This window comes from Pyxicephalus adspersus, chromosome 1 (assembly GCF_032062135.1).
Source record: "Pyxicephalus adspersus chromosome 1, UCB_Pads_2.0, whole genome shotgun sequence".
Taxonomy (NCBI): domain Eukaryota; kingdom Metazoa; phylum Chordata; class Amphibia; order Anura; family Pyxicephalidae; genus Pyxicephalus; species Pyxicephalus adspersus.
The window spans coordinates 70,426,183-70,440,339 of record NC_092858.1 but is presented as its reverse complement, the minus strand read 5'-3'; the positions used below and the strand labels follow the sequence as shown (position 1 = coordinate 70,440,339).

The 14,157-nt window shown below is 37.4% G+C and overlaps 1 protein-coding gene across 1 annotated transcript in view; it reads left to right on the top strand.

The window, feature by feature from the left end:
• The first annotated feature begins 50 nt into the window (after positions 1-50).
• Positions 51-14,157, top strand: part of LOC140332367 (sodium/hydrogen exchanger 2-like) — a 39,840-nt gene continuing 25,733 nt past the window's right edge. The window contains exons 1-2 of the mRNA XM_072413642.1: positions 51-405; positions 10,651-11,114. Coding sequence (XP_072269743.1) covers positions 171-405; positions 10,651-11,114 — 699 coding nt within the window. The 5' untranslated portion in view covers positions 51-170. The remainder of the gene's footprint in view (positions 406-10,650; positions 11,115-14,157) is intronic.

Below are 14,157 nucleotides of genomic sequence, written 5' to 3'. Positions count from 1 at the left end.
GGAGTCTCGGGACAGCAGGCAGGAAGTCAGTGAAAGCTCTTCTATGTTGAATCACAGGCACTGACTGCAGAGGTGTCACCGGGTGAGGAGAGACATGCACAGACAGCCTGCATGACTCCTCTATAGAGGGCACATCTTTTCTCATTATAAGGGATATACAGAGCAATAACATGATGCATGTCACATCTAGCACCGGGCTATGCTTCTTGCTGCTCTGTCTGCTGCCATTCACACTCATAGAAAGTTCATCTCCAGGAATTATCAATACAGAAGTTCAGCCTACCTCCAACCATGGGGTCACCCCTGCTGAAACACGGCTGCCAGTCTTCACCTTGGACTACCCCCATGTCCAGATCCCCTTTGAGATCACACTTTGGATCTTGCTGGCTTCCTTGGCTAAAATTGGTGAGTAGATTTTGTTTTTTATTTTCTAACATTGAGGTGTATCAATTTCACTGTGTAATTAAGATTAAGTACAGGAAAAAATATATAGGTGTAGTGTGTTTTCTAATCCAGTGTTTCTAAAGCTTTGGTCCATGTTCCATCAATTTCTTCTACCTGTCAAGTTATCCTACTAGCAGGTCTACTATAACATTCATTGTATGCTCAGCTTCAACCAGTGTCCTCCAAGAGAAACCAGCATCAATATATCCTACTTGCACTATGGATACAAATACAGAGGATTGTGATGTATATTTACACAGGTAAGGGAGAAGGCTTCCTTGTTCCTTTAGATCAGACCTTCCATTTACACCTGGCCAACCAGCAAGGGAGCCAGGTGCAAGTGCTGGAATAGGCTAGCCTGCAAGGGTGCCAGGTGCAAGGAAAGGATCTGGTTAGATAGCAAAGAAGTTAGATGCAAGTGAAGCCTAAACCTTCAATTTCACCTGGCTTTCTTGCTGGCTTGCCTGACACTTCACCTGCACCTGGCTTCTATGTCGCTATCTCAAATCCAACACATGGGCCTAGCTCCCTTCGTGCTTCAGCTCAAACCCTTCACTTGACCATAGTTAGCTTGCAATTAAGCACGGTGCAAGTGGAGAGTTTGGGCTATACCAGCAAGAAAACCAAGTGCAAGTGCTGGGATATGGTCTAAGCATCAAGGTAGCCAGATGCACTTGGCTCAACTGGCACCTGGCTCCTAAGCTGGCTAGTTTAAACCCAACCTGGGTTGAACCTGGCTCTCTTGCTGGCTAGCTCAAATCCAGCACTTGCAGCCAGGTACAAGTGTGGTGTCAGGCTAATTAACAAGGTAGCCAGGTGTAAGTGAAGGTTCAGGCTCCACTTGCATCTGACATCTTGCTGGTAGAGCAGACCCAACACTTGCACCTGGTTCACTTGCTGAGTTTACCAAACCCAACACCTGCACTTGTCTCCCTTGCTAGCTATCCCAAACCCAACACTTGGACCACGGTGCAATGGAGCTTAGTGGTGCTAGACCATCAAGGGAGCCAGGTGCAAAGGGAGAGTCAGACTCAGTCTGAACATGGCTCCCATGCTGGTTAGCCCAGACCCACCATTAGCTACTTCCAGGTGTTAGTGTGGGCTACTGAGTTAGGGAGCCAGGTGCAAATAGAGCATGGCACATGCCTTGGATCTCCTTTTTTTGCTATCCCAGATCCACAACACTCACACCTGACTCACTTTCTGTGTATCTCAAGCCCAGCTCTCGCACCTGACTCCCTTGCTGGTTTAGCTCAGACCCTCAACCAGCAAGGGAGCCCGGTCCAAGTGAAGGGCAATACTCTATTTGCGCCTGGCTGCCTTACTCACTAGCCCATACTAACACCTGGCAGTAGCCTGAGAGCCAGGTGCAAGTCAAGGGCCAAGTTCCACTTTCACCTAGCTTCCTTGCTGGCTAGCTCATTTTCAGCACTTGTACCTGGTTCTCTTTCTGTCTAGCCCTGACCAGCAAGGCAGCGAGGTACAGGTGAGAAATAGGTCTAGGCAGTTTAGGGAACCAGATTAGGTGGCCTAGGTTAGGAGGTCAGATTCAAAGGAAGCCAGATATTGAAAGAAGTTACTACAATCTGACAAGCGTATTATTCATAAATATGCCTGTCAGGTGATCTTATTGCACTAATACTAAAGAATATAAGGAAGCAGGCAGCACAATCTGATTTTTCAATCTATACAAACATATAGTAATTGACATTTCCTGCACCTGGCAGAAGGTACAATTTCACTATCTGACACCCTCACATTCAGATTCAATACTAAAAAAAAACATTATTGTTCACACAAGAGATTTTAAGTCTGAAAAATTGAGCTTCTGTCTTTTAGGTGGCATTAAAACTGACATCTAGATAGAAATAAACAGCACAATTTAAAGCACCACTGTTAAGGCATCATACATACCGGTATTTTTTTTTTAATGTAAGTGGTAAAGGAGCCAACATTTCAACTGATAGCAGCCTTTCCAGTTACAACATGAGTGAAACGTAAGAAGAAGCAGCAAAATGAACCATCACTGTGCTGCTTCTCCTTTCACCCTTCCAATTAGAGGTAAGGAAGGTACCAGGACCACCTGGACTCATAGGAAGTGGGATGAACAATGCTGGTCATAGAACTGAGAACATCTAGTAGTAGAAAAAAGTACTAGAGGGGAAATCTCTGCATTGAAGGTTGGAGTTCCTCTTTAGGAGCTGAAAAGTAATTTACTAAGTTGTTAAATACGCTTAGAAAAGGTCATTAAGGCTCACTCACAGCTTGTGGGTGTCTGTGCCAAGTTAGCAATCTAGCTAAGTATTATATGGGATATACTGTGTAATAATATGTTACATCATGTTTAATTTTAGACTATACACATGGGCTACAGTGTTGATCACCTCGGATGTTATTGACACAGCCCTAATTACTATGCTTATAGCAGCCAGAAAGATACAGCATCTTGATGGACACTGACAAAAGCAGCATGGACTCTGTTATGTAATATATGAATCAATTCACATGTATCTTTCAAAGGCACACATTTTTCTGTGCTTTTCCTTGATTGGGAATGTGGAACTTCCTGCAGGCACTTTGCTTTGTATTGTACAGTGCTCCATTCACTGTCTAGATAACCGAGATTACTTTATTAGGAATATTTCTCTGTTTACACCTGTTACTGAAGCTACAGCTTTATTTTTAAATGTAACTGTAAGTCTTACAAATGAGTCACCTAAAAAAAGCTTAACTTAGTTGTCCTATCAAGTGCAGAATTATGCTTCTGCCCATACCATCCAGTTTAATGAGCACTGTTTTAAAAGTCCAAAATATTTTTGGATACCTTAATGTAATAAATATTGATCTTAATGTCTATTTATAATATACCAAAATATCCGCTTGGTATATGCATGGAAAATCCGAAGACAAGTCTTTTGATAACCTTGTACAGCTCCTTTTTAATGGTATTAAGTTATTTAATACAGTATACATGTCTACAATTGTATGATTTTCTTAAAGTGAACAAGTTCTCAAATGTAAATGTGTATCTCACTTTATGGCTAAGCCCTGCCAAATAAAATTCAATTATCTAATGGTCATTCTTTTGGCTGTTCTTACTGTACAGAGGGCTGTAAAGAATAGCACTGAAGTGAGATTAATGCTGGCCATATACTGGTTGACTTGACCAGGTAAATGATTGATATCCTCCAGTTACCATCGTGCACCTATGGACCAGCCCTGTTTCTAACCTGATCAATGCTGCCCCTTGGATGGTCAGGTTAAGGCCCCTGTAACAAAATTAGAATGGAACAAAAAAAGGCAGATTAGGTAGGTACAGTATCACTGTGGCACTTCTCTGGGTTTCATTGCTTGTAACTCATTTTCACAACATTTTCCCATTTAGTCTTATATTTAATTAATACTGGTTTGTGGAATAGCTAAACATCAATTATTAATGCAGTTTGGGAAGATGGTTCTTTTCTTATCTGCTAAAAAATCTGCAGCATTGCATTATTTTAATTATTAACATTCTTGCTTTCTTACTGTAGCTTGACACTTGAAATAAACCTAAATGCTATATATGAGGGCTGTCATTTAAAAACAAATGTTTAGGTGACTGATTTCCTGGAGCAGGCAATTGCAGAGTACATCCAGTAAACTAGTATAGTATCATGAAGTTGAATTCCCTGAAGATGCCCACAGACAATAGAAGACGGTGGCATGTGTAGGCATGATGTGACTGCCCTTCTGCCAAATGTTTGTGTTTATGCCTGAAGCTATGCCTGAGCTATAATGCTGGGATATCTCATGAGAAGGTTTTTCTATTGTGTCTAATTCCATGTAACTTATTGTCAGCTGGGAGTATCTGCAGGTACAAAGACTGCTACCTGATCTGCACCAATCTATATCATGTCTGTGGGTGCCCTCTACCCTTTTATTAAGCCAAAAAATGTACCCTGGAAAGCTGCTAGCATGCTAAATGCACACATGACAGTATGTTGTACTGCAGTGACAATTATTTGGATTGGTATATAGTAGACAGCATACCACAAAACAACACACATGATGTGCAGTAAGGGGAAGCTAGATCCTCAGTCAGAACCTGTGCTTGATTGTTCCATGCCTTTCCTGTGTAACTGACTGTGCATTTTCCACCAGGCTTCCCCTGCTTGTGTCCTGAAATTCTCCATATATTCCTAGGGAGTGGCCATCTATAATGTGTCTCGTTGGTTCCCTTTCTATAGGAATTAATAGGATTTGCCAGTGCATGCACAGAAGAAGATGACCTCCTGAGAGACATTAAAGTTGGGATTGAGTGGCTTTGAGATCTGGTAGGAGCAAGGACAGGGAAGTATGAGACATTTAAGGGGTGCAGGACATTGTAGAGTATTTTAAAATTGTTCAAAGCTTCCAGGATTTACTGAGGATGAGATTAGTAATGATAGACAGGGTAGTTTGCTATCATTTTTTGCTACCGGGTTGACTAACACAATTTTGTGGCCTAGGAAGATTAGGAGCAACACTTTGGGGGCACTTTCTAAATACTTACTATGGATGACTACATGTGGCACAGTTGGTCCCATCTAATAGGGAATATCCACAAGCTCAGGTTTATGAATTTACAGTGTGTATGTACTAAATATTACAAATAATGGACAAAAATAAGCAGTGGTGTATCAATTCAGTGTTCTGAAATTGTTTCTTGGAAGGACACCAGCCATTAATAATTAATATGTATCTTATACTTATAAAGCTCAGCAAGAGAATCAGAAAATAAAAAGATCTCTAATAGCATTCTTTTGGCAATTCCACTGAAAGTCAGAGCATTAGGCAAATACTGCTCGTCAGAAAAAAATAAAAAAGAAAATTGTGCTTCAGATGAAAATTTCTCTTCCATGGCTTTAGTGTTTTACAGTTAATTACAGCGGAAAGCCTACAATGATATTTAAAAGAAAAAAAAAATAGAATCTATTTAATAAATGTATATTCTAGTCCCTGTATTTATATGTGTGTGTGCCATGAGAAGCATTTGAGGAAGGCTAAAGTCTAAACATACATCTATCACATTACAATGGTGGTTACATGGTTTGTTCTTGTTAAACAATCCTAATGACAGAACCACACTGACAAAGAAGTCTTGATCTTATGATAGGCTGGTTATGAGAGTTGACACATGTCACTGTGTTAAAGATTTCACCTCACCAAGGAGAACTATGAATCTTTGTGCAATTCATGAGGCTATTCAAACATAAAACACATATTCAAGGGGACCTAAAATAAAAAATCCAGGCCATTATAGATCTTCCTGGATGAATCTATATCTGTCTAGAGACAGCACCCCCCCCCCCCCAAATGGTATCTTTCCTCCAAAATTTCTTTTTTAGGTAAAGGATTTTAGGAGGTAAAGTTGCCTTCACCTTTTTATGTTTTTTTTATATTTCAGCAATGACAAGGAAGGGATCTGTTTAGGAACATGCAGCCAGTTTGAGCCCTTTCCCTACTGATATGGTCCTTTGCCATGAATAACAGGACTGACCCAGATTATTATTATTATTATTGACATGTTTCTCTCAACAATAATTGCAAAGCCACTAAAAATGGTATTTTCACCAAGATTGCTGGGGTACAGGAAAACTCCCCCCAAAGCAATTTTTGTGATAATACTATGTGGTATCTTTCCTCCATAGTTTCTTTTTTAGGTAAAGGATTTTAGGAGGTAAAGTTGCCTTCACCTTTTTATGTTTTTTTTGTATTTCAGCAATGACAAGGAAGGGATCTGTTTAGGAATATGCAGCCAGTTTGAGCCCTTTCCCTACTGATATGGTCCTTTGCCATGAATAACAGGCCTGACCCAGAAGCTGGTCAATGCCTGGGCACCCCTACCATTAAAGTAATAACAAGTTGTATTATATGTAGGATACATGAAGAGGGGTCATAGTTTAATCTGGGGAAGATCTTATTCCTGTATATAAATGGAAACAGACTAATACCAGCCAAAGAAAAACTCCATCATGATGGCAAATTTCTGCCAGTAATAAACGAAAAAACAAACCCACAACAATTTTACTGGCCTGTGTCTGTTACCTATTGCTTTTTAACATCTGCATATCTGAAATTACTTTCCTATGACTGAATTACTGTATATGTGCTTAAAGAAATGAGAGATCACCTACAGTCTATTGATGCCCTGACAACTGCTTGACCTTATATTTATAAAGTACACTAAAGTACACCATTTGACTGTATCACAAATCTGAGACCTGTAGATAGGGCAGGTTCAGGCCCATTCACACAACTAAGCTGCTGCCTTAGGAAAGATGCTACATGTTCCTGCCTGGGCTCTGAACCTGCCCTGGGGCACTTGGCAATATCAGCTATGACAATTGGACCCAGTTACTTTACTACCCTAATACAAACTTACTAAAACATTTCACAAAACTACCAATCTTAACAGTCTTTTTATTTATCTGAACAGTCTCCAGGATTTTTACAGTTTGAGGAATTTAAATACAGAGTTAATTTTAGTGTTTGATGTCACACGGTGAATACATCTACACTACAAAGACAGCTAAACCAATTCTCCTTAGCACAATGCATGCAAAAGAGATTCTGTGACTTCCTTTCTTCTGGACAAAATGTCACAGGGAGTATTTGGCCAGTGACAGCAGCGACCTCTCTAATCTTTAATCTCACAGTACTGGTTTCGGTTTTCTTCACATACACATGAGTTTTCTGTGTTTATTTTGTCTCAACAGCCACTCTAACTGGGTCATCTTCCATCCCAAAGCCCAATAGCAGCTCTATAGGATATTATGGCATGCTTACCCAACATGTGGCCATCCCCATATGATTCAGAAGGTTTACAGAAATTAATTTAATAAATATGAGGGCATGCAAAAATGCAGCTCAGTGTAAGACAATAATTGCAAAGCCACTAAAAATGGTATTTTCACCAAGATTGCTGGGGTACAGGAAAACTCCCCCCAAAGCAATTTTTGTGATAATACTATGTTCAGAGGCTTTGCAGTTAACTGAAAAAGTTGGCAGTTGGCTATTTATCTTTAATTTACAGAAAAACATGTTTTTTGTAAATTTCATGTTGTACATGTTACCACAGGACACCATACCTTATAATTCTTCCACCTCTACAGTTCTGGTAATAATAATACCATGTTCAGGGGCTTTTTAATTATCTGGCAAAGTAACATAGTAAAAATAAGCCTAATACAAGTTTTGCAGCAAACACAATTGTGTGAAAATCGCCTGATCATCCCTACTGCTTGAATTATTAATGTTTCTCTCGAGGTGAAAGTCATGTTAAAGTAGGTGGATGTAAATGTCATATGGTTGTATATCTAAATGTTAATCTAAATGTACCCAAAGACATAATAAGCTTGGATCACTACAGCTGAAATGAGTCATAATGGCTGACAGGCATTTCATGTTTATGGCTACCTTTAGAGTGACAGTCGGTGCTTCTGTGGAAGAATTTAAGATATTTGCTGGCATTTCATTCCACAGCCACATTTTCTTCAGTTCATGCATTTTTACTGTAGTAAGCCATTATATTTTCAGTAACTAGCCTATCTTCCATTTTAAGGAAGCTCCTGCAATCATATTGTTAATTTGTAACATTTTATTACTCTACCCAGTTGCAGTAGTTGCTTTTATATGATATTGAGAAAGCTAGCTGAAACTATGACATATCTTAGTTTTGTTTTAAAGTCCAGTTTGTTTCGATTACTTGATATGCTTTTTTAATGGCATATATCATATTAATATATGATATAGAATTTTCCATCTGCATGCTGTTATCTATGTGTCACATGTAACAATTAATTTTTTTAATGTAATAAAGAGCTGATGTTGCAATGTTACAAGATTGAGTTAAAGTTGCGGAGTTAGGCATATTAATATAGGAAAAACACTATAGTCAAACAGGAAAAACAAATGGATATATATAGATATATAATTTTCTAGTACCTATTCTTACTAAGTGGTCATTTAAACTAGGCACTTTGGGAGCGTGAGTGTGGATATGGTTTGAACACTGAAAACCTATTTTAGGATCAATCTTTAAACACACCTGAATATAAATAGTAATAGTTATAGAACAGTAATGGGGGATTGCCTTTTCAAAGTGCATTATCCATCCCATTTGCATACCTCACATATGATTTTTGCATGCCTTTTAATATAAAATAAGTAGCCAAAGGATACAGCCATGCCATGCCTCCAGTTACAATAACTATATATAATGGCTGGTTGGTTCAAACTCAGATTGCTTTTTTTTAATCTATATTTTACCTTGATATTTGCCTATGCTTCAGGATGGATTCCCATCAATGGATCCCCATCATAGTGACTGCAATGAACTTTGCCCAGGGACTACACATATAAGTACAGCCACTCAATATGGCATGGCAAGGTGGCGAGTGGTCTCATCTACCATGGTTGATAGCTAGGTTAGAGCACATGCTCCATATAATACAACTAAATGACCTTGCCTGTGCTATCCTGCAGAACTAGTTTATACATATGCTTTAAGCATAAATCCAAAGAAAAAAAAAAACTAGAAAAAAGTTGCATTTTTTTGTGTTTCTAAATCTCAGAAACACAAAATAAATATTTACAATACATATAAGTGTATTATATAATACTTATATATAATACATATTGTATTTTACTAGTTGGTGAAGATTTATTCTTATTTTTTACTGACTAAAACAATAACTTTTATGATATAATGAAAGCTGCACAGTGGCTTAGTGGTTAGCACTTTGGCCTTTGCAGCAGTAGGTCACAAGTTTGTACCCTGGTTAGGACTCTATCTGCATGGATATTGTATGTTGTGTTTGCTTGGGTTTCCCCTGGGAACTCTTGTTTCCTCCAACAACTCTAAAACATTCAGTTAGGTTATTCATCTTTCCCTCCAAAAAAATAAAATATAATGTCCTTAGACTATTATTGACACATGACTATGGCAGGGACATTAGATTTTGGACCCTTTGAGGGACAGTTAGTGATATGTCAATGACTTTGTAAAGTCCTGCATAATATGTCTGCACTATATAAATGCTGGCTAATAATGGAGAGAGAAAAAATATTTTTTTGCCAATACTTTGGTTGTCCAAATGAGACAGGGGTAAGGGCTTTCTTTGGGACTTTTTTTATTTGATTCAGGTTTTTTAATTTAAAAATGATATAACTTTATTATTGCATCCATGGCAGGTCTTTGTAAAAAAGAGTTTTCAGAATACTCAACTCTAGTTCTTTTGTTTGGCTCACTGCCTCTCCTAGACGAGTTTGGGATTACATTACGGACATACCCATTAGATGATTGTAATGGTAAATTGAATTGTATGGTGTGATATCATCTATGTATTGAATACAGAGGCCTTGGCTTACAAGGATGTGTGGAGCAAGATTTCACAAAGTATTTACAAAGATTGCAGCAAGATCTAAGCAGATTTCTTAAAATAAGAGTGTCAAAAAAAGTGCCAGTGGTAGCAGAAGAGAAAGGGAGTTTGGACCTGTCTGTGCTGGGGCAGTCAGGTACACATATGCCATATTGTGTGTAAATATGCTGTGCATACATGCATGCATGTATACAGTAAACTAGCAAATGTTCTGGAAGCCTCACTAGCCTTAATTTTGCATTAAAACTGCCACTTTAAACAAACTTTGAGCAGGGTTTAATAAACTTTTAAATTTTTTTAACACAACATGAAAATTGTTGGTAGTCCATTGCGAGCCACCATCTCTTTCATTATGATTTAGGGTGCAGGGTGAAAAGGTGTTTTAAATAAACATACATAAATCCTCCATTCTACAACCAATATATAAGATATCAGTATATAAGGTGTTACATAACTACATTTTAAAAACATGTCTGGGCAGTAAGAAATCATTTAGCATTATAGCGTTGGGACTAATTATGTGATTATATTAAGTGCAGACCCTCCCACTAAATATACATTTTCAATGGATTTTCATTAAGAATGTATTATTTGCAGGAATGAAGCAGATATGCAATAAGAAAAAAAGTTTTTTTTTTTAAAAATCTAGTTATGCAGATAATTGATTCTAAGGACAATGCATTAATATTTAAAAAAAAAATACCAATTGCACTAATTAATCTTTGAATTCTGTAATATTGCATGAAAACCTGTATAAGCAGAATTAATAAATCATCATTTTCCTATTATGTTTTTTGTCACACAGGATTCCATCTTTACCACAAGCTGCCTACTATAGTCCCAGAGAGCTGCCTCCTTATCTTGGTGGGATTACTTCTTGGTGGAATTATATTTGCAGTAAATGAAAAATCTCCTCCAGCAATGAAAACAGACGTCTTTTTCCTGTATCTACTCCCTCCAATAGTGCTTGATGCAGGGTACTTTCTTCCAACACGGCCCTTCTTTGACAATGTGGGCACAATATTCTGGTATGCAGTGGTGGGCACACTTTGGAATGCCATTGGAATTGGAATATCACTTTTTGGAATATGCCAAATAGAAGCCTTTGGGCTGTTAAACATTTCATTGCTTCAGTGCTTGCTGTTTGGTAGCTTGATCTCAGCTGTAGATCCAGTCGCTGTGTTGGCTGTTTTTGAAAATATCCACGTCAATGAACAATTGTATATTTTAGTATTTGGGGAATCCTTGCTGAATGATGCTGTCACTGTGGTAAGTAGGCTGATTTCTGATATTACTCTTTAGTTCTCAAACAATTATGTTTTAAAGAGGTTTGCCATTTTTTCATACTGCATACAGGCAATGGAGTTGGAAAGCAGCACAGAGTAAGCCTGTGGTAAAATATATTACCAGGCAATATCTGCTCAGGTATGACCATTCCTTTTTTAAAGGAGTCCTAAAACTCAGTAATAGGTGTTGCTTATGGCCACAGTGTATACACAACAAATATAAGGTAATGGAAAGCATAAACCAAACCAAAGAGATGTCAGCTGAAAGTAAGAGCTTGCAATAAAATGCCCAATTAGTACTTGTTTTTTTCTGCGATACTCACAATCATTGCCATACATACTCAGCTAATGGTACAGTAGGGTAAAAGGTAAACATCCCAGTGTTATTAGGGCCCTTTCACACTTGTGTTGAAAAACTGCTCATTTAGCTAATCCATATGATAAATATATGATAAAATAACAAAAGGAGTTTTTGAGGCATTCATTACACAAGATTATATTAACAAAAACATAGCAAAAAAAACAACTACATTACCAATGGACAAATAATAATACAACATTGTCACCTAAACTCACTCAGCACGTTTCAGAGATTAATTATACTTCATCAGGAGAAAAGTGTAAAAGATGAACACAAAATAAATGTAAGCCAGAAATACCAAAACTGACTATTGATTCAACCCCTAATATGTTATTGTGATTAACCAGAGGGGGAAACAAATGGCTGGAGACTCTCATCTGATCTTAGGTTTATACTGCATTTAAAGAGGTTTGCATGCATTGCTTTTGTGGTTTTTCCTCCTAAGGGGAAGAAGTAAACACATGGGCAGAAGCAACTTTTTGCTTACTGGAACTGTGCTGCGAAATGTTACCCAATTGCATTCAGTTGAATGGAGCAGTTGGGAGCATTGTTGAGCGCTCTGTAGAATGCTGCTGTCAACTGCAAGTCTGAAATGGTCCTTAGTCATATTCAGTGATATATCTTTCCAGCTGCAACATAATATTTGTGCCTTGTAATAAAATACTACTAAGATATTGTATATCCTGCAGAGGGTGGTTCAGTGTCAGTGGTTCATTTTTAACATGCAGCTTGTACATGTAGGATATATTGTAAGATGAAGTATCTATTATTAGGAACGCTATGGAAGAAAATTGTCTACATAAGACTTTTTTTGCAGTAGCACAATATCTAGGTTTGAATGCAATAATCTGCCTTTACAGGACTGCTTTCCCCATATTCTTCTATTAATAAGTGGTAGGTTGGAAAAGGGAAATCATCAGTTATTATTACATTGTGTAGCTCCTTGTTTTTGTATATAAATATACAGTACAAGGACCAGCAATTTTTCTTCATTTCTGGCCTGTGCCTTCCAATCACCCTCTACGTAAATATATCACTGAAAGGGAACATTACATATTAAAATTAGTTTTTGATTATCTGAGTAAACATATACACTTTCTTGAGTATACATCAAACATGTAAAATAAATATTTTTATATCTTAGCCTTTAGTAACTGCCTTTTAATTGACCTGTGAGCAGACTGGTAATTTTACAACTAGATTGGTGTATATGACATACTTGGAACAAACATTTTGTATTATTTCCAGACTCATTTATACATGATCACTGCACCACTAATAGATTATATGCCAAGGTGAATTGTTTGGTTAAATATTACCATTACTTTACATATCAGATCTGTCATACAGTATTTGTCTAGTAAAAGATTTGTGCCAACAATACTAAAGCACTACCAACTGTCAATATGTACACATCTAGTCAAAGGAAGGAAAAGATCGAATCCATTCAAGACGATCAAGGAAATTTTGAACATGCTGAACTCTTCATTGTACCTATTATTTTCTAAATATTTACGTCTGTTCTGTCAGTGTTTTGAGGCAGAAAAAAAACATAAAGAATGTGTGATTGGTTATTATGTGATAGAAATGTAAAAAAGACAGATCACTAAGTACTTTATATGATATAAATGTTTTATATTAATAGACCCCCAATGTCACCCCATCGTTTACCCTAACAGATCAAGTAAAAGTATACAGTATGTGAAGAAGGGATTAGGTGTGCATTATCACCTCTATTGTATTTGCTGGCCTTCTTAGCCTTTTTTTTTAGGTCCAGGGCTTTAAGAACAGGGGCTGTATGTGACATGAGGGGCAACACACTACCACAGGTAGGAGTGATAAAAAAGCTTTTACCCTGCTTACCCTCTATTCCCTCCACATAAAAAGCCTACAGCCTAACCATTTTAATATCATGATCTGTGGTACACTTCACTAATAATAATAAAAACTTTAAAATAATAAAATACACTTTCCATTTAAGTGCTAATCCTGAAAATATAGAATGAAAAATGATTGTGCAATATATCCAGCACTAAGATGTACAAGTTTCTTTTAGTCAAGTAGATTTTCAGCCAGTAGAACAAATGTTTACTTTGCAGAGGAAACTTTAGTGAATTTTGGGTAAAGCTTTGATCGCACAGGTTTGTTTTATGACTTTACTTTTCTTATGTAGGTATGCACCTTTCTGGGTGAACATTTTCTATTCCTTTAATTAATCAGAATGGAAACCATGAAATGCGTCTAGTAACACATCCTATCTTCTGAGCACCTTAGTATTTCTTGTAGATACTAGTTTGTTGCACCAGTCTGTCCCAGTACCTTTAGTCTTCAAAACTATTCTCATGGAATGTGATTGGTGATATAGAATGCAGTTAGACTTGTGGTTAGACTAGTGGTTCCCAGGTGTCTCCAGTTCATAGAACCCCTAGTGCCTTTCTTTTTTATAGCTCTTCTGGTTCAAAATAAATACCTAGCAAATGTATAGACAAATACATAAGACTTTGGACAGAGACAGCTTTTTCTAAATTTGGTTCTGTACATTACCACAATTAATTTTAAATGAAACAACTCAGATGCAGTTAAACTGCAGACTTTCAGCTTTAATTCCGTGGGTTGAACAAAAAGATTGCATAAAAATGTGAGGAACTAAAGCCTTTTTTTACTC